This window comes from Bufo gargarizans, chromosome 4 (assembly GCF_014858855.1).
Source record: "Bufo gargarizans isolate SCDJY-AF-19 chromosome 4, ASM1485885v1, whole genome shotgun sequence".
Lineage (NCBI taxonomy): Eukaryota > Metazoa > Chordata > Amphibia > Anura > Bufonidae > Bufo > Bufo gargarizans.
Genome location: NC_058083.1, coordinates 420012251 through 420037885, shown reverse-complemented (window position 1 = coordinate 420037885; position 25635 = coordinate 420012251). Strand labels below are relative to the sequence as shown.

Genomic DNA, 25635 nt, shown 5'->3' with positions numbered 1-25635 from the left:
GTGACACAAAAGGTAAAAAGTGATTGTTTTGTACGGTGGTCCAGCCATCTTAACAAAATAGGGGAGTAGATATAAAACTGTGTGAGAGAGTCACCAGCCGATATCTATAGTGCTTGGGTTGTAGTGGATACAGTTGGATCAGTTAACACGTTTTATTATTATGTTTTGATATGTTGTAGGTCCTCTCATCAATATTTTTAGAGAGAATGATACAGTTGGATCAGGCTCTGAAGAATGAGGTTAAGGAGGTGAATGGGAGAAGAGTAAGATTAGGGGACGTGATAGGCCACCTTAAAAAGATAATGTATGTTTTTAGGAAGTGCCTGAAACCGTTGATGTTGAGAATTAACCTAATTCCTTGGGGAAGGGCATTCCAGAGAAATTGTGCCGCTCAAGAGATTTATTGGAGACAGGAGTGAGATGTTCGGATTATGGTAGATGTTAGTCTTAAATCATTTGTAGACGGTAGACCACGAGTAGGGTGGTAGACAGAGATGAGGGAGGAGATGTAGGGGGGTGCAGCACAATGGAGGGCTTTGTGGGTGAGAGAAAGAAGTTCCAATTGAATCCTATACTGTATGGGTATCCAATGCAATGACTGGTATAAGGTGGAGGAATCAGAGTAACGGTTAGACAGATAGATAAGCCTGGCTGCTGCATTCATGATAGATTGAAGAGAGGAAAGTTTAACAAGGAGGAGACCAATTAATAGTCCGTTACAGTAATCAAGACTATAATGGATCAGGAAACATTGAGAGCTTTTGTTGTTTTCATGGTAAGAAAAGGGTGATATCCAGAGATTTTTTTTGAGGTGATGGCATGAGCAGACAAGCAATTTAGTATAGGGAGTATGCAGCCCAAGGAAATAAGTTATTATAATTTTTTGTGTAAGTCTATTCATTACTCCATTTTACATTCTTGATTAGCCTGTTAGGTAAACCATATAGAGAACGTGTCATTTTAATGGGCAGTGGGTGTGGACCCACTGTGCAAACTAACCATGGTGGGGCCAACGACTTTGCCAAAGGGCGTTGTCCTGGTGGTTCCCTGGTATTCACCCTGTAACCCCTGTACAGGGATTTGGACTTAATCGCTGGGAACCAGGCTACTACCTCCTAGAATAGTCCTGGTGGAGTTGATGGCTGGCCCAGTGGGGTCAGAGACACTGGTATGAATCACCAAGGACAAAATACGTAGTCTGAACACAGTCCAAGGTCAGGGCAGGCTGACTATGTGCATATTACAGTTCCAAGGTTGGGGCAGGTGGCAAAGAGCAAAATCGGTAGACAGGCAAGGTACGGTAAACAGGTAATCAGATAAGAGATCACACCTTCACTGGTTACTAGAGACTGGAAAACCTCAAACCTCAGGAAGTGAAACCACAGCTCAGCTAAATAGGAAGGCTGATCAACACCTTATTCAGCAGCTGGATAGGGAGCAAGAGGAAGGGATTACCTCTCACAGTGCTTAAAGCAAGTCCACTGAGCTCTAGTCCCAGTACACACAGGGAGAGTGAAGCGATGCCCGTGCCTGCCTGGGACAGCATGGACCTCCCGTGTGACAGTCATCATCAGATGACATTTTATCCTCACCAGTTGATGCAATCAAATACCTCTCATTGGTGATGTACTGGGAAATGACTTTCAAAATAGCTTACCATGCTTACATATCTCCTCATATCTCATACGAAGTTCCTCAAATAAATACCCCATAGATGGACCTCTTATATTACCTATAGACATGTTCATTCATACGTTCCATTTTTTTTGGAGACATTTACAAAAATTCACATCAGATTTTTTACGACTCTTTTGCACGAACACTTAGGGCTCGTTCACACGAATGTCTGCTGGCCGTGCCCGTATTGCAAGTCCGCAATCCAGAAGATACGGAGCGGAAGCAGTAAGCGGAAGGCCACGGAAGCACTATGGACCACTTCCATGGCATTACGGTCTGTGTCTCCACACCACAAAACAATAGAACATGCTCTGTTTTTTTGCGGTGCAGATGGATCGCGACCCATTCAAGTTGCATCCGTCTGCAACTTGACGTCTGTGTGCTGACGTCTGCATCCGTCAGCACAGGCCACACAGAGGCAGTGGCGGATCCTGGGGGGGGGGGCCAACGAGTGAAATATGTTTATGTTATACACATATAGCATACACTGTGCCAAACAATATACAGTATACCTCTACACTGTGCCACACAATGTACATTATACCGCTACACTGTGTAGTCTGTTCTATAAGCACCATTGTTTTGTGGCGGCGGACAGAAAATAATCTGAAAGTGCCCCTCCAGAGACCAGGCTCTGGATCCGCCACTGCACAGACGGTGACCAATGCACGGGTGGCACACGTTCGTGGGCATGAGCACTTAAGAGTGACAGTTATTTAGCATCATGACTCCTGATATGTCATTTCCAAATGACATAATTTCAAAACCTTTTTATAAATAAATTAATCAAAATGGTCTCATGACCTTAAAATTTAGAGCAACCACTGACTGGCCCTTCGCTAATCCTTTAGTGAACCTTTTTTTATTCCTGTGCATTTTTCCTTACTATGTAGCCATCCGTCCAGAACACTTCCCTCCCATTCCCCCTCCTCCATCTATACTGTTTGAATGCTATTGCACTAGAGATCCATAAATTAGTCTGATGGCTCACGTCTCCAGCTCTTCTCTAACCTCTCCTGAATGATCTTCTAAGTTGATTTATGACCAGATCAAAGTTCATTTGTAATTTTCTGCTACAGTCTGACAGGTACAGGAAGTTCTGTAATGGGGACACAAGTAGAAACTCACATTTTTGAATTGCTCTTAGGCCTCATGCACACGACCGTATGTATTTTGCGGTTCGCAAGAAACGGAACGGAACAGCTAGCCCCTAATAGAACAGTACTATCTGGGCCGTAAAGCGGACAATATTACAGACATACGGAAACGGAATGCAGGCGGAGTACCTTCTGTTTTTTTTTTGCATACCCTTTGAAATGAATGGTTCCATATACGGTCCGCAAAAAAAAAAAAATGGAATGGACACGGAAAGAAAATACGTTCGTATGCATAAGCCCTTAACGGCCTTTAAAATAGATTTTGTTATTGTACTTATTAGGTTCACCAGTTTGCACACGGACTGAAGGCTCTTTTGTTCAAAATGTTCTTTTGAATAAAGGCCAAATGTTGCGCCGCACTTGATTTTCAATGAGAGTAATGTCACCTTTAATAATGCATAAAGTGACTGAGTTGTAAAGGAAAATTGAAGCAGAGAATCCAACCCGTGTTCCTCTAAATATGAATTTTCCTGGAAGCGACACAATGCAAATTGCTTCACTTTTATCCCTCCTCTGCTGTTTACAGATTGATTTATGACCAGATCAAAGTTCATTTGTAATTTTCTGCTACAGTCTGACAGGTACAGGAAGTTCTGTAATGGGGACACAAGTAGAAACTCACATTTTTGAATTGCCCTTAGGCCTCATGCACACGACCAGATCTATTTTGCGGTTCACAAGAAACAGATCCGGAAAAAATACGGATGACATCGGAACAGCTAGCCCCTAATAGAACAGTACTGTCCTGGGCCGTAATGCGGACAATAATAGGACATGTTCTATTTTTTTGCAGAACAGAAATACGGACATATGGAAACGGAATGTGCGCCGAGTACCTTCCGTTTTTTTTGCGGACCCATTGAAATGAATGGTTCTGTATACGGTCCGCAAAAGCATGAGCCCTCAATGGCCTTTAAAATAGATTTTGTTATTGTTATTTTTAGGTTCACCAGTTTGCACCAGGACCGAAGGCTCTTTTGTCCATAATGTTCTTTTGAATAAATGCCAAATGTTCCGCCGTACTTGATTTTCAATGAGAATAATGTCACTTTTTATAATGCATAAAGTGACTGAGTTGTAAAGGAAAATTGAAGCAGAGAATTCAACTCGTGTTCCTCTAAATATGAATTTTCCTGGAAGTGACACAATGCAAATTGCTTCACTTTTATCCGTCCTTTGCTGTTTACAGATTGTATTTTATTGTTTGCTTGAGATGCCAAAACCTGGTACAGTCACGTGACGGTGCTGCTTATCCTCAAATTTTCCACTTCACAACACACACAGCTGCTTTTGCCTCACCTCTTTCTGCACGTCGTGTTCATTTTTGGTTTTTGTGGTTTATTTTAACTAATAAAATATTCCTTCGAAACATCTGTGTTGGGATAAAGCTCTGAAATTATTCTCTGCAGTGTTTTATGTTCTTTTAATGAAAGAAAACTGTGGGTTACGTCTGGAAAGGATATTTTATTTGGTGAATTTTCTTAAAGGGTCTGTTGCTATATGAACTAAATAAATTCTTAAAGGGGTTTTCCAGTCTGTAACTTTTTAAAGGATTAGAGTAGCATAAAAGATGTGGTATTGACACAATGATTACTCGCCTCTCCTGTTCTGATGCTTCCTGGGTCCCTGCTGGTGTCTAATTTCTGGACCCTCATGACACACAGAAAATGACCACTCAGCCAATCACTGCAGCAGTTACCTGCCTCAGAAGTAACTAACTCTCATTTTCTGTCTAGAACAGGCATGCTCAACCTGCGGCCCTCCAGCTGTTGTAAAACTACAACTCCCACAATGCCCTGCTGTAGACTGATAGCTGTAGGCTGTTCGGGCATGCTGGGAGTTGTAGTTTTGCAACAGCTGGAGGGATGCAGGTTGAGCATGCCTGGTCTAGAAGAATCAGATAGTAGAGACTACTGGGCCCCAGGAAGCATTTACAGAAAATTTTGTGTGTGTGCTTTTTTTTGGGAGGTGTAGATTTTCTACAAACTCTTTTGGGGTACATATGCAATTTAACATTAGTTTATATTTTTTATGCCATTTGCCTTAATTGGCAAAATGTTTTTATTTTCTGGTTGAGTACTACTTTAGGAATACCTAAGGATACTTTGATACTAGCGGCAGCCTGCCACCGGAGCTCCGCTACGGCCCCATTGACTATAATGGGAGAGGGCCGGAGTTACGGTGGCAGCACGACAAACATGCCGAGAGGCGGCTGGAATAAAACTATGACATGTGACAGACAGAGTGATACCAACTTTGCAAACACTCTCCATAATAAAGCATTTCTTTTACCTCAATATTATTATTGTTTTTTTACTAAATGTATTAGTCCTACTAGGGGACTTGTACCAGAAATCTTTTAATTGCTTATATAATACACTGTACTACTTAGGTAGCATAGTGTATTATGCCTGCCTGGGCTTACATGCTTGGCAGACCCATATGCACACGAAAGGTCTATAGCTTTGGATGTTGTGGGGTACTGATTGCTTCCTACTACCTATCCATACCGTGTACAGCAGGGGTGCACAACGTTTCCTGGTCGGGGGCCACATTGCCAGACTGAACCAATGACGAGGGCCGAAATTAAAATTTAAAGGGGTATTAACAACTGAAAAACTGTATTTATGGCCGATTGAACATGTGGTATTTACCATTAATGTCTGGTTACAGTTCTGGGACTCCTATCTAATGGGAAAAATACATGTGAGCAGCCACAAGACATAGACATACATGTTTGTTATTAGATGGTTGGGGGCCGCACAGAATGGTATCAAGGGCCGCATGTGGCCCCCGGGCCGCAGGTTGTGCACCCCTGGTGTACAGCATTTAGAGAGTTAATGAAGAGCGAGTTCTTCAGCACTACCCTAGACCCTTTCCTGTGACCGCTGCTATGTTGTGAAAGTGCAGTCACAGGGAATTACAGTGCCACCTAAGGCCAGAAAAAAATTGCCTCCAGACTCCAGTCAGAATCCCTACAACCCTTCTCCAGTAATCTAGTAACTGTAATTTGTAATATTGTTACTGAAGAAATACATCCAGGCCAGTTTTGAGCTCTTTTAGTGGACTAACCATGATAAGTTCCTCAGGCAGAGAGCTCTATATCCTCCCTGCTTTTACAGTAAAAAAATCCTCTTCTATGTTGGTGTAGAAACTTTCTTTCCTCTAGGCACAGAGGATGTCCCCTTATCACAGTCACAGTCCTAGGGATAAAAATATGATGTGAGAGATCTTTGTACTGACCCCTGATATATTTATACATGGTTATTAGATCTCCCCTCAGTCATCTTTTTTTAAAACTAAATAACCCTAATTTTGATAATCTTTCTGGGTACTGTAGTCCACCCATTCCAGTTTTTCCTTTAGTTGCCCTCCTCTGAACCCTCTCCAGCTCTGCTATGTCTGCCTTGTTTAGAGGAGCCCAGAACTGTACACAGTAATCCTTGTGTGGTCTGACTAGTAATTTGTAAAGTGGCTTCTATGCCCCTTTTGATGCACCCCATGATCTTATTGATTTGGGCAGCAGCTGCCTGACACTGGTTCCTACAGTTAAGTTTATTGTCAACTAAAATTACCAATTGTTACCCAGTGTTTTCCATTTAGTATGTACGGGTGACTTGCATAATTCCTTCCCATGTGCATAACCTTACATATGTCAGTGTTAAACCTCATCTGCCATTTCTCTACCCAAGCCTCCAATCTATCCAGATCCATCTGTAGCAGTATACTTTACACAGTTTAGTGTCATGTGCAAAAATGTATATTTTACTGTGCAAACCCTCTGCAAGATCACTAATACAAAATGGGGCACAATACCGTACCCTATTGTCACTGAGAGATTTACTTCTGACTTAGGCTGAGTTCACACGGGCATGACGGATTTGTTCAGGATGCGTTCCAGGTGTACGGCGGCAAACGAGGAGGTACCCAATTGCAGTCAGTTTTGACGCGTGATAAAAACCTGAATGTGGTACCCAGACCCAAACTTCTTCACTGAAGTTCAGGTTTGGGTTCGGTGGTGTGTAGATGTAGTTATAAGTTATAAGGGAAAATAATACATTCTTTAATACAGAATTCTTAGTAGAAGGTCAATTGAGGGTTAAAAAAAATAAAAAAAATCACCTCCTCCTCTTGATCGCGTAGCTGCTGGTCTCCTGTTCTTTCTTCAGGACCTGTCAAAGGACCTGTGGTGATGTCACTGAGATAATCACATGGTCTAATCACATGGTCCATCACCACGGTGATTGACCATGTGATTGGACCATGTGATGTGACGTCACCACAGTTCCTTTAGCCGGCAGCTTATGATTAAAGAAGTAAGAAGAGATCGGCAAGTACACGATCAAGAGGAGGAGGTGAGTTAATTTTTTTTTTATTTTTTAACCCTCTATTGACCTTCTACTAAGCATTCTGTATTAAAGATTGCTATTATTTTCCCTTATAACCATGTTATAAGGGAAAATAATACAGTGAATAGATTGTCATTTTAGCAACCATGCGTGAAAATCGCACTCCGAACTTGCTTGCAGATGCTTGCAATTTTCACTCAGTCCCATTCACTTCTATGGGGCCTGCGTTGTATGATAAACGCACTATATAGAGCATGCTGCGATTTTCACGCAACGCATAAGTGATGCGTGAAAATCACCGCTCATGTTCACAGCCCCATAGAAGTGAATGGGTGAGGATTCAGTGCGGATGCAATGAGTTCATACTCAGCCTTACACTCAGTATGGAGTTCTACATTTATTTCCATCGCTATACAGTCCTGATGAAAAGTTTAAGACCACTTGAAAAATGGCAAAAAAAATCATATTTAGCATGGCTGGATCTTAACAAGGTTACAAGTAGAGCTTCAACATGCAACAAGAAGAAATGGGAGTGGGACAAAACATTTTTTGAGCATTCAATTTAATGAAAACAACAAATAAACCGAAACAGGCTGTTTTTCAGCTGATCAAAAGTTTAGGACCACACCTCCAAAAAAACGAAACCCCCCCAAAACAGAAATCCAACTTCCAAACATGAACTCAGTAATGAGTAGCTCCGCCGTTATTGTTTACCACTTCAAAAATTTGTTTCAGCATGCTTGATGCAAGCGTTTCCATGAGGTGAGTGGGAACATTTCTCCAAGTGGTCAAGACGGCCGCACAAAGACATTCTACTGTCTTTAACTATTGTCCATTTTTGTAAACTTCACTTGCCACCCATCCCCAAAGGTTCTCAATTGGATTTAGATCAGGGCAACACGCAGGATGGGCCAAAAGAGTGATGTTATTCTCCTGGAAGATGTCCCTTGTCCTGCGGGCATTTTGTACTGTAGCGTTGTCCTGTTGAAAACCCCAGTCGTTACCACACAGACGTGGGCCCTCAGTCATAAGGAATGCTCTCTGCAACATCTGGACATAGCCAGCGGCCGTTTGACGCCCCTGCACTTCCTGAAGCTCCATTGTTTTCCTGAAGGAAAAAGCACCCCAGACCATTATGGCACCCCCTTCCACTGTGGCGCGTAGAAAACATCTCAGGTGGGATCTGCTTGTCATGCCAGTAACGTTGAAAACCATCAGGACCATCAAGGTTAAATTTTTTCTCAGCAGAGAATAAAACTTTCTTCCACCTTTAAATGTCCCATGTTTGGTGCTCTCTTGCCAATTCCAAACGAGCAGTTCTGTGGCGTTCAAGCAGACGAGGTCTTTGAAGAAGTTTTTTGTTTTTGAAGCCCTTCAGTCTCAGATGCCGTCTGATGGTTATGGGGTTGCAGTCAGCACCAGTAAGGGCCTTAATTTGGGTCTTCCACTTGACTTTTTTGTTCCATAACCCTCAGCATCATTTAAGAAATTCCTTACTGCGTCCCACCTCAGCAGCGATGGCGTGCTGTGAGAGACCCTGCTTATGCAGTTCAACAACCCGACCACGTTCAAAAAGGGAGAGTTTTTTTGCCTTTGCCATCACAACGTGTGACTTCCTGACACAAAATGACAATGAATCCACATCTTTGCACAGATTTGGCCTTTTAAAGGCATGTGGTCCTAAAATTTTGATCAGCTGAAAAACAGCCTGTTTCAGTTTAATCGTTATTTTAAATTAATTGAATGCTCAAAAAATGTTTTGTCTCACTCTCATTTCTTCTTGTTGCATGTTGAAGCTCTACTTGGAACCTTGTTAAGATCCAGCCATGCTAAATATGATTTTTTTGCCATTTTTCAAGTGGTCTTAAACTTTTCATCAGGACTATACTTCTATATAGCATCTCTTAACAAACCTACAAACATTTTACCCACAATAGCAGTTAAAAGGGTTGTCCAGGACTGTAGTATTAATGATATATCCTTAGAATAGGTCATCATTATCAGTTGGGGTCCAAGTGAAGGACCTGTGGCGCACCAGAATTAGCACGCTTCATACACTGTGTAGTGGGCTGGAAAGAAGGACAGTCTTCTAATTTCTGCTTTTCTGTCCTTTCTCTTCCTTTCATCATATGAAAGAGAGAGCAATAGGGTGGTCCCCTATTTGGTTCCTTCTCTCCTCTGCTTGCTAAGTACACTGGGAAGATTGACCTTATGCAGCAGATTTGAGCTGGGATTCCTCTCATGCAAGGGCCACAGGAATGCATGTATGGAATTTATGCAATTGCTTTCTCCATGGAAAATTCTCATAACTGTTATAAATAGTCAAAAAGAAATGTTCAAAAGTATCAAAGAAATTGTTGAATATATAGTAGAGGCTAGAGCTGGAAGGTCTGAACATTTCATCCCACCCCAAATCACCTAAGACTGCAACAGAGCAGCAGAACTGAATTTGTCTCAAGGTTTTATGGCCTGCTACAACATCTGAGGAGAAAGAGGGGTCCTCTCTTCTCTAAACTCAGAGATTAACAAACTTTCACACAGCTTATCTGTAAACTAATTAAGGACTCTTTCTCCGGGATCATTTCTCTGTTTGTTGCTGTTTTGTAACTTATTACTCCACCTCTCTGTTCTTTCCTGTGTATATCCATGTTTCTTTACAGTTTTTTTCATTCAGGCCTTAAGAAGGGACCTCAGAGTCTTGAAAGCTTGCCTTATAACATCATGTATTTTAGTTAGCCATTAAAGGGTATCAAATTGCAATATTTGATATTCTTCAGTGATTGTGAGCCAAAAATAGGTGCTGGTCAAATAGTCAAAACAGCTACAAATTCTCCATTAGGCCCCATTCACACATTTCTGGCGGATCAGATGTGGACTCATATATTTCAATAGGGCTGCAAAACATGCAGACAGCACACCGTGTGCTTTCTGCATCCGTATGTCCATTCCGCAGCCTGCAAAAAAGAAAGGACATGTCCTATTCTTCCCCATTTTGCGGCCCAGAATAGCCATTGTTGCAATGGGTCCCCCAAAAAATGGATGCAACACACAGATGTCATCCATATTTTTTCTGGATCCGTGTTTTGCAGGCCACAAAATACCTATGGTTGTGTAAATGCACCATTATACTTTATCTCTGAGTAGGCTCCACTTCTGGTTTTAGCTCACAACCACAGATGAAAATCACTGAGCAAACACTGACCAAAATACTGTAGTGTGAACAAGGCCTTAATTGGGACTTACCTTTGTATGAAAGCTTATTCCCAATAATCGTTATGTGTAAAGGTGTCACCAATCATCCGATGAACAAGCAATTTCATGTTTGTCAGGTGGGGATCGCATCTTTCATGCAGCACATAAATTCAGCAGAACATTGCCATATGTAAACAAGGATGTGGAGCCGACAAACAGTGATTTTGGACTGATTGCTACATGTGAATGCCACTGAATGAGCAGGCAGTGATCGGGAATAACTGTTCATTCCTGATCATAGCCCTGTGCATCACTACATGTAAATTGGCCCTAAGGCCTCTTGCACACTGCCGTTGTGGGTCTGTTCCGTGCATTGGTGACCGCAATTTGCAGTTCCCAATGCATGGGCAACGTCCGTGCGGCGGCCGGGACTGATCGAGACCTATTTAACTTGAATGGGTCCATGATCCATCCGCACCGGAAAAAAATGGAACAAGTTTTATTTTTTGCGGTGCCGAGGCACGTACAGAAACCCCATACGGAAGCACTCCCTAGTGCTTCCGTGGGGTACCGATCCACGTTTCCGTTCCGCATCTCCGTGATTCACCTAAATGGGTCAGCATCCGTGATGCGGAGTGCACATTGGCCGGTGCCAATGTATTGCGGACCCGCCTTATGTGGGCCGGGCACACAACGTTCGTGTGCAAGAGGCCTAAGGCTGGGTTCACACACACAGATTTCTGCCCAATCAGACCAATATTTTTTTTTTTTATATTGACAATTTTTATTGTTTTTTCCTTTTTCATATTTTGTAGAACATGGACTCTCTTACAGTGGGTTTTCACCAGAGTTCTAACAGAATATAACGAAATTTTAGGATGGAATGCTAATCAGAACCCTTTAAGAGGCATTTTGTTTTACTCCTTCCTAAAATATTTCTATGGGCACATATAACAGTTCCATTTTTTTCTGTTATGCATGACGGGAAAAAAAAAGTCCTTTCAAAAGAGAAAAAATAATAATTGTATTTGACACTCGTGGGGGAATTTATCATGAGGTAATATTTGAAGTCAGTTTTGCTTGAGTCTGTGTTGCCATATGCTACACGTTGTTGTATTTTTAAATTTGGCACGTCTTTAAACCTAACACTATCTAGAAATGCTACTCCAGTTTTCTGCACCAGCCTGCTACTGGAGGGAATGTGGTACTTTTTTTGTGACTTTAAAAAAAAAATTCACTGTGATAAATCTGGAGTAAAACTCATTAACATAGTGAGTGGTGTTAGGCTACTTTCACACTAGCATTTGATCGGATCCGTTCTGAACGGATCCGATCATATTAATGCAGACGGAGGCTCCGTTCAGTACGGATCCGTCTGCATTAATAACTTAGAAAAAATTCTAAGTGTGAAAGTAGCCTGAGCGGATCCGTTCAGACTTTCAATGTAAAGTCAATGGGGGACGGATCCGCTTGAAGATTGAGCCATATGGTGTCATCTTCAAGCGGATCCGTTCCCATTGACTTACATTGTAAGTCTGAGGCTGAACGCCGCCAGACTGATGCAGTCTGAGCGGATCCGCTCCATTCAGACTGCATCAGGGCTGGACGGAGGCGTTCGGGTCCTCTCGTGAGCTCCTTCAAACGGAGCTCACGAACGGACCTATGAACGCTAGTGTGAAAGTAGCCTCAGAATGCAAAAAGTTGCAAAATGTTTGCACAACTGAGCCCATTTTGTGACCTTTTGAGGCCCAGAATTCTAGAGTGCAGGGATTGTTATATATCCCCCCTCCTCATTGTTTTATGAGTGAAACAATATTTATTGATTAAAACTGTAATGTATCTTGTGTTTTTCTTTTCAGGGTTTTATGATGGAAAACCGAATCCCTGGCTTAAAATGTGATTCAGATGTGTTTGTCACATTTGAGGGTGACAATGTTGTTATGCTACAGGTATGTTTTCTATATTTAATGGCACATTTTATAAAGACCTCTGAAGCAATGCTGAATGAAGCAGGGAGGAAACATATTATTAGCTGGATGAAAGTAAAAAGGCCTTCTTCGGCTTCCAGACAATAAAAAAATATTGAGAGAGATTTATCAAAACTGGTGCAAAGGAAAACTGGCGCATTTGCCAATAGCATCCAATCAGATTCCACCTTTCATTTTCCAAAGGAGCTCTGAAAAGTTGCTATAAGTCTGTTTTCCCCCATTGTTTTGATACATTTCACCATTGTCTTTGTTCTCTGAGACAGAATGACCATAAACAAGCATTACCAACAAAAAAATTGATATATATATATATATATCTGTTCCTGATTAGTCAGTGATAACTGATCCTGTTTAGGCTACTTTCACACTCACGTTTTGGGCAGATCCGTCATGGATCTGCAAAAACGGATCCGTTATAATAATACAACCGCATGCATCCGTCAGGAATGGATACGTTTGTATTATCTGTAACATAGCCAAGACGAATCCGTCATGAACTCCATTAAAAGTCAATGGGAGACGGATCCGTTTTCTGTTGTGTCAGAGAAAACGGATCCGTCCCCATTGACTTACATTGTGTGCCAGGATGGATCCGTCTCGCTCTGCAACCCAGGACAGACAGAAAAACGCTGCAGGCAGGTTTTGGTGTCCGCCTCCAGATCGGAATGGTGACTGATCGGAGGCAAACTGATGCATTCTGAGCGGATACTTTTCTATTCAGAATGCATCAGGGCAGGCATGCTCAACCTGCGGCCCTCCAGCTGTTGTAAAACTACAACTCCCACAATGCCCTGCTGTAGGCTGTTCAGGCAGACTGGGAGTTGTAGTTTTGCAACAGCTGGAGGGCCGCAGGTTGAGCATGCCTGCATTAGGGTAAAATTGATCAGTTTTGGGCCACTTGTGAGAGGACATGACGGATCTCAGAAACGGAAAGCCAAAACGCTACTGTGAAAGTAGTCTTAATGTACGTGATGAAGAGAGTATTTCAGTCATTTATACTTTTTTTTTAGACTACTTAGGTTTCTTAGTGAACCGTGATAAAAGACAATATCTGTAAGAGTCACATATTTATAGATAAAATGACATAGGAACAGTGTGGTAAATGAGACAAGTAATATAAAAGAGAACTATCAATATGAGGAGAGGAGTAAACAGCTAAAGCTGTAAATCTTGGAGCAGCTCTTAGATAAGGAGTGTAAAAGGTATATTGTCTCTGATTGAGATCTGGTCCATGGTTGTGATTAGAGCTGAAAATATTATTCGATTGAATCGAGTATTTCGAGAGAAAAAAATCCTTTATGCAAGTTTTTTGCATTGCATTTGTCATGTTGCCACTGAGCGGGAGTGAAGCGCTTGCTATTACTTACCGCTCCATGGTTACCCGCGCAGCACTTTCAGCCCTGATGCATCGGCAGGACATAGTGCTCGCAAGTGTGATGTCAGGACCACAGTGCAGCGTGCGGAGAAGAAGAATGATTTGCTGTGGAGGGGCGCCCCTACAGAAAGGTAAGTACTGGCGCTGGGGACATGGCTAGGAGGGGAGATGATGGCACTGGGGGGCAGTTTGCACTGGGGGCAAGCTGGTGGCACTGGGGGGCACCTGATGGCAATGGGGGATAAGCTAGTGGCACTGGGGGCAATCTGGTGGCACTAGGGGGCAGCTGATGGCACTGGGGAGCAGCTGATGGCACTGAGGGGGAAGCTTATGACACTAGGGGGAAACTGATGGCACTGGGGGGAAGCTAATGGCACTGGGGGGGAAGCTGATGGCACAGGGGAGGAAGCTGATGGCACAGGGGAGGAAGCTGATGGCACAGGGGAGGAAGCTGATGGCACAGGGGAGGAAGCTGATGACATTGAGGGGGCAGCTGATGGCATGGGGGGGCAGCTGATGGCATGGGGGGGCAGCTGATGGCATGGGGGGGCAGCTGATGGCATGGGGGGCAGCTGATGGCACAGAGGGTGCTGATGTATTTAAATAAAGAAAAACATTCTTTTAATTAGTTTTTTGTTATTAGAGTACTCGATTAATTGTTGGATTGATTGATAGAATATTCGATTACAAAAATAGTCAATATCTGCAGCCCTAGTTGTGATGCTCCACCAGGTCTCAGGGTGCGTTCCTTGAGTGATGTAGGAGGACACAAATTCATGTGAAACAGTCATTACTGTAGATGTATTTGAAAGGTTGTCATTAATATGTATTCCCAGACCCTCCTGTCTCTCTGGGATTTGAAGTTACCTTTTTTTTGTCATGATGTTGTGGTCAGGAGTACAAGATCTGTTTTGGCACTTTTATTGTATGACAACATTTTCTGACTTGTTTTAGGCCTCTTTCACACTTGCGTTGTCCGGATCCGGCGTGTACTCCAGTTGCCGGAATTACACGCCGGATCCGGAAAAACGCAAGTGTACTGAAAGCATTTGAAGACGGATCCGTCTTCAAAATGCTTTCAGTGTTACTATGGCACCCAGGACGCTATTAAAGTCCTGGTTGCCATAGTAGTAGTGGGGAGCAGGGGAGCAGTATACTTACAGTCCGTGCGGCTCCCGGGGCGCTCCAGAGTGACCTCAGAGCGCACCATGCGCATGGATCTTGTGATCCATGCGATCACGTGATCCATGCGATCACGTGATCCATGCGCTTGGGGCGCCCTGACGTCACTCTGGAGCGCCCGGGAGCCGCACGGATGGCAAGTATGCTGCTCCCCACTCCCCACTACACTTTACCATGGCTGCCAGGACTTTAGCGTCCCGGCAGCCATGGTAACCATTGAGAAAAAGCTAAACGTCGCATCCGGCAATGCGCCGAAACGACGTTTAGCTTAAGGCCGGATCCGGATCAATGCCTTTCAATGGGCATTCATTCCGGATCCGGCCTTGCGGCAAGTGTTCCGGATTTTTGGCCAGAGCAAAAAGCAAACTACAATTTAGCGTGGTATTAAAAAGCAGGAAGTGCTCAACCCCATATGCAGTGGTGCATCTATACTGGGGGGGCAGATCCTGCACTTGTGGCCCGTTGCTAATGGCAATCCCCAGCAAAAATGCATACAATGGAGGATGCCTGCAGCGGACCACAAGTACCACAATGGACATCCTACACAGGATAGCAATTGTGTGGATGTGATAAGCAGTCAAAATGACATAACAAAAACAAAGACAGGTGCACTATGTGGTCATACTAACCCTCATACTGGTGTAAAATTGAGAATTAGCCAACATATCCTGCTTTGAGGACATGTCTGAGCCCGAGCACCACGCCAAGGTTTCTCAAGTAGCTCGGGAACCTAACGCTAAACCTACCTGAGCCGTGTGGGCAATACCAGGAGCCAGTGGGCGAATTACAGGTGTGCGCAAGGTCCGACTCAAAGCAATCTCCCAGTAACCTCCAGCATGTGACCATGCATACAATGGGAGGAGGCAGAGAGCTCTGAGCCCCACCCAAGACTGTCTGATATAGCCCAGGCCTCACATGTGCACCAGAATGCTGCCTGTGGATGGAAATAAAGGCACATTCAAACTAGGAGTTTCTACACCTCCAAAAATTCAATTACTTGAGAAACGGAGCAAAAAGCGCAGCATGCTGCGCTATTTGCTGCGGCCAAAAAACATTCCGTTCCGGAACGGAAGACATCCTGATGCATCCTGAACGGATTTCACCCCATTCAGAATGCATTAGGATTATCCTGATCAGGATTCTTCCGGCATAGAGCCCCGACGACGGAACTCTATGCCGGAAGAAAAGAACGCAGGTGTGAAAGAGCCCTTAACCACTTCAGCCCCGCTAGCTCAAACCCCCTTCATGACCAGAGCACTTTTTACACTTCGGCACTACACTACTTTCACCGTTTATCGCTCGGTCATGCAACTTACCACCCAAATGAATTTTACCTCCTTTTCTTCTCACTAATAGAGCTTTCATTTGGTGGTATTTTATTGCTCCTGACATTTTTACTTTTTTTGTTATTAATCAAAATGTAACGATTTTTTTGCAAAAAAATGACATTTTTCACTTTCAGCTGTAAAATTTTGCAAAAAAAACGACATCCATATATACATTTTTTGCCAAATTTATTGTTCTACATGTCTCTGATAAAAAAAAAATGTTTGGGCAAAAAAAAAAAAATGGTTTGGGTAAAAGTTATAGCGTTTACACACTATGGTACAAAAATGTGAATTCCCTTACGTCCTACCAGCAGCACAGATGGGGTTAACTGCCCCTGTGGACTGGTAGGACCGGCGGAATTTTAATGAGCCCAAGAACCAATAAACGATCTTCAGCTCCCTGAAAGGGAGGAGATCACCCCCCAGCCCACCGTGTTTTTTTCTGTCCTTTGGACAGGTTGGACTGGCGTATTGCTCCTTTGGAGCTGAGAGTTAGGGGCTCCTTTTTTTATTGCTTTCTAATATAAAGGATCGCCCCATTTTTCTACAAATGGCTCTCTTTTTTGCCCTTATTTTCAGGAGCTATCCGGCTAGCCCTCCTTCACTTCGCCCCTCAGATTCGGGGCAAAGCGGTGAAAGTCCAGTCACACAATATGACTGCGGTTCTCTATATAAACAAGCAGGGAGGCACAAGGTCATTACCCCTTCTATCAGAGATCGGGGTGATCCTTCGGTGGGCAGAGCTGAACCTTTCCCATCTATCTGCCGTTCATATCCGAGGTTCCCTCAATATGATAGCAGACCGCTTAAGTCGAGGATTACCGACCATGGAGTGGTCTCTGCATCCGGAGGTCTTCAGGCAGCTAGTTCACAGTTGGGGTATGCCAGAGGTGGACCTCATGGCAACCAGGTTCAACGCCAAGGTGCTGAGGTTCTGTTCCCTGTACCGGGAAGACAACCCCCTGGCGATAGATGCTCTGTCGATACCGTGGAGGTTCAGGCTGGCTTACATCTTCCCTCCTTTTTCCATGATACCGAGGGTATTGATGAAAATCCGTCAGGATCAGGCCTCGGTAATAGCCATCATACCGTTTTGGCCCAAAAGATCCTGGTTTACCCAGCTCATTCAGATGAGTCGGGGACAATACTGGAGACTCCCCCCGGAGCAGACCCTGGTGTCGTGGGACACTCACCTCTGCCCAGATCTGCACAGGTTCAACCTGACAGCCTGGAGGTTGATCAGCCCCTTCCCAACATAGAAGGGCTTTCCGAGTCGGTCCTGAGAACTTTGTCGCATTCCCGAGCAGAGTCTACAAACAAGGCCTACTCCAGGATCATGAGAATCTTCGTGGCATGGTGTGATTCCAAACAGGTGGCGTCTGCAGATCCGCCCCTTCCTGCGATACTACATTTCCTTCAGGACGGATTAGATAGAGGCCTATCTCCAGCTACCTTGAAGGTACAAATGTGTGCCATCTCGGCCTGTCTCAACAGGCCATACTCTCGGGACCCACTCATCAAACGCTTCCTGAAGGGAGCGGAAAGACTAAAGCCTACTATACTGAAACCCATTCCCCAGTGGGATCTTTCAGTAGTGCTCAGGGGTCTAGCATCTCCCCCCTTCGAGCCTTTGGAGGAGGTTGATTTCAAATATTTAACTTTAAAGATGGTTTTTCTTCTGGCTATAGCCTCAGCCAAAAGAGTCTCTGAATTGCAGGCTTTCTCTGCAATTCATCCATATATTATTTTTTTACAGGACAGAGTACTCCTGAAGTTTTTACCATACTTCAGACCTAAGGTGCCTACTTTTCAAAATATCAACCAGGTAATCTCCTTACCAGTTTTGTTTACAGCCTCCTCCTCTGATACTCCAGCTAGAGATCCGCTGGATATTTCTAGATGCCTCCAGATCTATGTGGATAGATCCAGAGAATTCAGGATAGATGAAAATCTCCTTGTCCTGTTTGCCGGTAAGTCTAAAGGCCGTAAAGCGTCTAAAGCCACCATTAGTCGCTGGATCAAGGAGGCCATTAAGGAAGCTTTTGTCTCCCAAACCTTAGATCCTCCCGAGTTTGTGAGAGCCCATTCTACTAGGGCGGTCTCCACCTCGGTTGCGGAAAGAAGTCTTCTCCCCTTAGAGTTGATCTGTAAGGCGGCCTCCTGGAGCTCTGAGTCAACCTTCATCTCCCATTATAGGATAGATGCTAGGATGGCAGAGTTTTCGGCTTTCGGGCAGACAGTTCTTACTTCTGCCAGGCATGAGGACCCTCCCTAGGGGTTTTATCTTGCTATCTCCCCATCTGTGCTGCTGGTAGGACGTAAGGGAATCGTTAATTTCTAACGATAATTTGTTTTCCCTTAGTCCTAACAGCAGCACACAAATATCCCTCCCTAACTTACATCATACTTGTTAAAGACACGGTGGGCTGGGGGGTGATCTCCTCCCTTTCAGGGAGCTGAAGATCGTTTATTGGTTCTTGGGCTCATTAAAATTCCACCGGTCCTACCAGTCCACAGGGGCAGTTAACCCCATCTGTGCTGCTGTTAGGACTAAGGGAAAACAAATTATCGTTAGAAATTAACGATTTCTGCTTTTTGAAACAGCTCTGACTTTCTGAGCACCTGTCATGATTCCTGAGGTTCTACAATGCCCAGACAGTAGAAAAACCCCACAAATGACCCCATTTCGGAAAGTAGACACCCTAAGGTATTCGCTGATGGGCATAGTGAGTTCATAGAACTTTTTATTTTTTGTCACAAGTTAGCGGAAAATGATGATGATTTTTTTTTTTTTTTCTTACAAAGTCTCATATTCCACTAACTTGCGACAAAAAATAAAAAATTCTAGGAACTCACCATGCCCCTCACAGAATACCTTGGGTGTCTTCTTTCCAAAATGGGGTCACTTGTGGCGTAGTTATACTGCCCTGGCAATTTAGGGGCCCATATGTGTGAGAAGTACTTTGCAATCAAAATGTGTAAAAAATGACCGGTGAAATCCGAAAGGTGCACTTTGGAATATGTGCCCCTTTGCCCACCTTGGCAGCAAAAAAGTGTCACACATCTGGTATCGCCGTACTCAGGAGAAGTTGGGGAATGTGTTTTGGGGTGTCATTTTACCTATACCCATGCTGGGTGAGAGAAATATCCTGGCAAAAGACAACTTTTCCAATTTTTTTATACAAAGTTGGCATTTGACCAAGATGTTTATCTCACCCAGCATGGGTATATGTAAAATGACACCCCAAAACACATTCCCCAGCTTCTCCTGAGTACGGCGATACCAGATGTGTGACACTTTTGCGCATCTAGGCTGCAAAAGTGCCCAAATTCCTTTTAGGAGGGCATTTTTAGACATTTGGATCCCAGTTTTCTTCTCACGCTTTCGGGCCCCTAAAAAGCCAGGGCAGTATAAATACCCCACATGTGACCCCACTTTGGAAAGAAGACACCCCAAGGTATTCAATGAGGGGCATAGCGAGTTCATAGAAATGTATTTTTTTGGCATAAGTTAGCGGAAATTGATTTTTTATTTTTTTTTTCTCACAAAGTCTCACTTTCTGCTAACTTAGGACAAAAATTAAAATCTTTCATGGACTCAATATGCCCCTCAGCAAATATCTTGGGGTGTCTTCTTTCCAAAATGGGGTCAGTTGTGGGGTGTTTGTACAGCCCTGGCATTTGAGGGTCTCCGCAATCATTACATGTATGGCCAGCATTAGGAGTTTCTGCTATTCTCCTTATATTGTGCATACAGGTAATGAGATTTTTTTTTCCGTTCAGCCTCTGGGCTGAAAGAAAAAAATGAACGGCACAGATTTCTTCATTCGCATCGATCAATGTGGATGAAAAAATCTCTGCCAAAAAAAAAGGAGGGGAAAGGCGTCTGCCAGGACATAGGAGCTCCGCCCAACATCCATACCCACTTAGCTCGTATGCCCTGGCAAACCAGATTTCTCCATTCACATCAATCGATGTGGATGAATAAATCATTGCCGGGATTTTTTTTTTATATATTTTTTTACATACAAAGTGTTTGCCAAAGCATAGGAACGCCGCCTCCTCCTCAGCTCGTATGCCTCGGCAAACGTATCTGTTACTGCAGAGGAGAAAATCTCGTCTTGCAGCGCCGCATACACCGACTTGCGTGTAATCTGACAGCAGCGCAATGCTTCTGTCAGAATGCACATCAGTGCTGCAGCTAGTCGATCGGTTGGTCCACCTGGAAGGTAAAAAAAGAAAAAAAAAAAGAAGAAAAAACCAGGCCGCAACGCAATAATTTTATTAACTTTGGAACAGAACATGTAAACTTTAACTTTTTGAACTAAACATTAACGTGTTTGCTTACTGGTGTTTTTTTTTTTTTTTTTTACCTTTATAGAACAAACCTCTCCTCCCCCATGGGTCAATGTGCAAAGCGCAAATCGCCCAAAGATGTGGCGAAGTGCGTTATGCACTTTGTCCCAGGTGAAAGGAGACGTTTGCAGCAGCAGTGAGTGAATGGGCCCTAATAGCCCTGTGTGCCTGTCCTGGTGAGATGATCCCTATGCTAGGTGTACCTGTGTGTGGTACTTCCGGAAACACTCCCCTAAGCATAGGGCAGGGTGGTCAGGACAGTCAGGACAGAAATAGCGGGTGTCACGCCTTATTTCACTCCTGCTACAGACACGACATCTTTTTCGGGGTAACGGGTGGGTTGAGGTACCAGCAACGACATTGGGGAAATGTCGCTCATGTAGACGGCTAACTACACTGGTGGATGGGGCCACGGAACCTCCTGGGTACAGGAGGTTCTCGATGATCTCTTCCTGAAATTTGAGGAAGGATCCAGTTCTCCCAGCCTTACTGTAGAGAACAAAACTATTGTACAAAGCCAATTGAATTAAATATACAGACACCTTCTTATACCAGCGTCTGGTTCTGTGGGAAACTAAATACGGAGACAACATCTGGTCATTGAAGTCCACCCCTCCCATGTGAAGGTTATAGTCGTGGACTGAGAGGGGCTTTTCAATGACACGGGTTGCTCGCTCAATTTGTATTGTCGTGTCTGCTTGAATGGAGGAGAGCATGTAAACGTCACGCTTGTCTCTCCATTTCACCGCGAGCAGTTCTTCTAATGAGCCGTTGGGGGAAGCCCGCGCGACTAGTTCGCGCGGTGCCACAGGCGCCAATCCGTTCTAGAAACAAATGCCTAAAGAGGGCCACACTTGTGTAAAAATTGTCCACATAAAGATGGTACCCCTTGCCGAATAAGGGTGACACCAAGTCCCAGACTATCTTCCCACTGCTCCCCAGGTAGTCAGGGCAACCGACCGGCTCCAGGGTCTGATCTTTTCCCTCATAGACACGAAATTTGTGTGTATAGCCTGTGGCCCTTTCACAGAGCTTATACAATTTGACCCCATACCGGGCGCGCTTGCTTGGGATGTATTGTTTGAAGCCAAGGCGCCCGGTAAAATGTATAAGGGACTCGTCTACGCAGATGTTTTGCTCTGGGGTATACATATCTGCAAATTTCAGGTTGAAATGGTCTATGAGGGGCCGAATTTTGTGGAGCCGGTCAAAAGCAGGGTGGCCTCTGGGACGGGAGGTGTTGTTATCACTAAAGTGCAGGAAACGCAGGATGGTCTCAAATCGTGTCCTGGACATAGCAGCAGAGAACATGGGCATGTGATGAATTGGGTTCGTGGACCAATATGACCGCAATTCATGCTTTTTAGTTAGACCCATGTTGAGGAGGAGGCCCAAAAAAGTTTTAATTTCGGAAACTTGGACTGGTTTCCACCGGAAAGCCTGGGCATAAAAGCTTCCCGGGTTAGCGGTTATAAATTGTGTGGCATACCGGTTTGTCTCTGCCACAACTAAGTCTAAGAGCTCCGCAGTCAAGAACAGCTCAAAAAATCCCACGGCCGAACCGATCTGAGCTGTCTCAACCCGAACTCCAGACTGGGCGGTGAAAGGGGGAACTACAGGTGCGGCTGAAGTTGGGGACTGCCAATCAGGGTTTGCCAGCACCTCAGGGATACTAGGGGCTCTACGGGCACGTCTTTGCGGTGGCTGCGACGGGGTCACTACTGCACGTGCCACCGTACCAGCTTCAACTGCCCTTCTGGTGCTCGCTACTTCACCATGTTCTACGGCAGTGCTGGTACTAGGTCCAGGAAGGGCTGGGCTGCTGGTGTATGCCTCACCACGTAATCCGACAGCACCAGCCCCACTCTGCTGCTCTTGAAGCGGATCCTGCGCAACCTGCGGTCTAGCAACACGGGGCTGGGTACGCCTGGTGCTATCAGGGACCTCAGCCTCCTCGTCCGAACTTTGGGTCAGAGAGCCACTGCTTTCTACAGGTTCGTATTCTGACCCGTTAGATTCATCAGATGAGGGTTCCCACTCCTCATCCGACTGGGTCAGAAGCCTGTAGGCCTCTTCAGAAGAATACCCCCTGTTTGACATGTGGGCAACTAAATTTAGGGGTATTCCCTGAGACTACCCAAGAAAAAAAAAAGCAAGCCTGTCTTACAAATGGGAGGCTAGCGAAGTACCGGAGGCCGCTGCGGTTGATAAAAAATATCAACACAGATTTTTTTTATCGCCGCAGTGCGTGTAAAGTGAATGTGCAGCGATCAAAAAAAAAAATTTGGGGGTCACTGCGGTGGGGCGGGTGTGGGCGAACGCACGTGTGGGCGACCGATCAGGCCTGATCGGGCAAACACTGCATTTTGGGTGGAGGGAGAACTAAAGTGACACTAATACAATTATAGATCTGACCGTGATCAGTTTTGATCACTTCCAGATACTATAAAAGTACAAATGCTGATTAGCGATATGCTAATCAGCGAATAACGGACTGCGGTGCGGTGGGCTGGGCACTAACTGATCCCTAAACTACCTAACCAAGGGGCCTAAACTATACCTAAAGCCTAACGGTCAATACCAGTGAAAAAAAAAGTGACAGTTTGCACTGATCACTTTTTTCCTTTCACTAGTGATTGACAGGGGCGATCAAAGGGTTAATAGGGGTGATCTGGGGGCTAAGTGTGGTGTTGGTGGGTACTCACAGTGATGTGTGCTCCTCTGCTCCTCTGCTGGAACCAACCGACCAAAAGAAGGAGCAGAGGAGCACAGCAGCCATATAACCCCATCATATTTACTAATATGATGGGTTATGTGGCTTCTGATTGTTTTTTTTAAAAATCAGCAACCTGCCAGCCGCGATCATTGGCCGGCAGGTTGCTGACGAAATACTTGGCTACGAAATGCCGGCCCGCGATGCGCATGCGCGGGCCGGCTGTGACGAAATCTCGCGTCTCGCGAGATGACGCGCCGATGCGTCCAGGAGGAACAAATCAACCACCTCCCGGACGCATCGGCGCGTTAGGCGGTCGGGAGGTGGTTAAACTGGGTTCACATCACCATTTTACGTTCTTCTGATCTGTCAGAAAAGCAGGAAAAAATAGATTCTGTAAAAAAAAGTCCTGCATGCAGAACTTTTTTTCTGTCTAAAATAACAGATTTCAAATGGAAATGGCCAAAACGGATGCAAAATGTACATAACGGATGCCTAAAATACAGGATCAACTTTTTTTTCTGCTCTTCTGACAGATCAGAAGAACAGAATATGAAACAGTGATGTGAAACCAGACTTGCCTACATAAAAAACCACAGTTGGACATTTGGTAGTTACCAATAAAAGCAAATCTGTCATCAATTTTATGATGTCCTCCCTGAGGGCAGCTCAAAGTAGTGACGGATAAGCTGATTTCATAAGAGAAGAGTCATGGTCTTCTCCTTAGTTTTCTCTCTAGGAGAGAACTGGCAATCATAAACAGGTGAGCAGGGAATTAATGAATAACTATGACTCTTCTCCAGTAGCTGTGACTCTTCTCTAGGTCCCAGCTGCAATGATTATTATCCTGCTTCCTAGCAGCCACTTACTTTTCGCTCATGAATGACACACCACTGAAATCAACTCATCAGTCACTATTTTATGCTACTCTCAGTGAGGGCAGTATAAAGTTGATTTCAAATCCCCTTTAAGTGGACCATATTTGGTGTGGTGCAGGTAAGGGTCCATTCACACGTCCGTGTGTGTTTTGCGGATCTACGGATTTGTGGATCCGCAAACACGGACATCGGCGATGTGAGTTCCGCATTTTGTGGACCGCACATCGCCGGCACTTAATAGAAATTGCCTATTCTTGTCCGTAACTGCGGACAAGAATAGGACATGTTCTATTTTTGGGGGGATCGGAATTGCGGATCCGCAATTCCGGATCCGGGCAGCACATCGTGCTGCCCCATAGAAATGAATGGGTCTGCAATTTTGAAGGTTGCGTTCACATCTGCGCTTATTATTTCAATTCTTGCGCTCTGTTATAGGAGCAGAAGAGCGATAATAAAGGAAGTACCGGATTTGGCACATAACTGAAGCAAACTGAGCATATTGACTTTAATGGGATCCAATAGATTTTTGTGGAGAAAAAAGTCCTGCACAATTCTGTGACGAAGGCCCCAAACTGAGCTTCCGACACAGATGTGAAAGCATCTTGTAATCCTGATTTGTGTTGAAAAGCTTTATCTTGTCTGTGGTCATTATGTGTGGGAAGGAATCACATCTTTTTTTCGCAAATTTTACTGTTGTTGGAGAGGATAATAATGTTTCTCAGATTAAAGGGCTGCCTTAACAAAGGTCTTGTAATAGTGATTTTAAGTGGTCATTTTTTGTAATGCTTATTGGAATTTCTGTTCAGCTCCCCTGAGAAGCTCCAGATGTGGACCGTAGGTGATGCCCTGGTTTAGATCAACCAACTAGTAATCCAGAAAGCAGCCTCATAAAATCTCTAAAGCATGGCTAGCTTTAGACTTCTAGAAGGATATTCATAGGGGCAGACTGGGAACATAAAGTGGCTCTGGAGAAATAAACTAAAAGTGGCCCCATGTTGTAGACAGGTCCATACTGACAGAAGGAGGAGCGACACAATTAGATTGGACCATATGCTGCCCTAGCATAACCAAATACCACAGTGCAGCACTAAATACCTCCCCAGGAGCAATCCCTTTGCCCCCAGCTGCCATGTTCCATCTTCCTCCAGTTCCTTCAGGATGGCAATACAGTTAAAATCAGTAGTCAGGAGGGAACCTGCGGCTGCCAGCCAGGTACATAAATTAATTGTCACTCCTAGCGTTAATTAGGAGGCTCAGGAGGCGTCAGATCATTAGTTACCTGGCGGTAATATTCAGTTTCTTGATTTCATGTGTCGGTGTGTAGAGGCTAAATGGAGAGGGAATCATCTTTTGCTTTATTTTTTAACATCATGGAGTTCACTTAATTTACCATGCAATTTAAGAAACATAAAAATTGTAAAGATGACACTAGAAATGAAT

The 25635-nt window shown here is 44.3% G+C and overlaps 1 protein-coding gene across 1 annotated transcript in view; it reads left to right on the top strand.

The window, feature by feature from the left end:
• Positions 1 to 25635, top strand: part of ACOXL (acyl-CoA oxidase like) — a 511506-nt gene that overhangs the window by 222743 nt on the left and 263128 nt on the right. The window contains exon 13 of the mRNA XM_044289630.1: positions 12235 to 12324. Coding sequence (XP_044145565.1) covers positions 12235 to 12324 — 90 coding nt within the window. The remainder of the gene's footprint in view (positions 1 to 12234; positions 12325 to 25635) is intronic.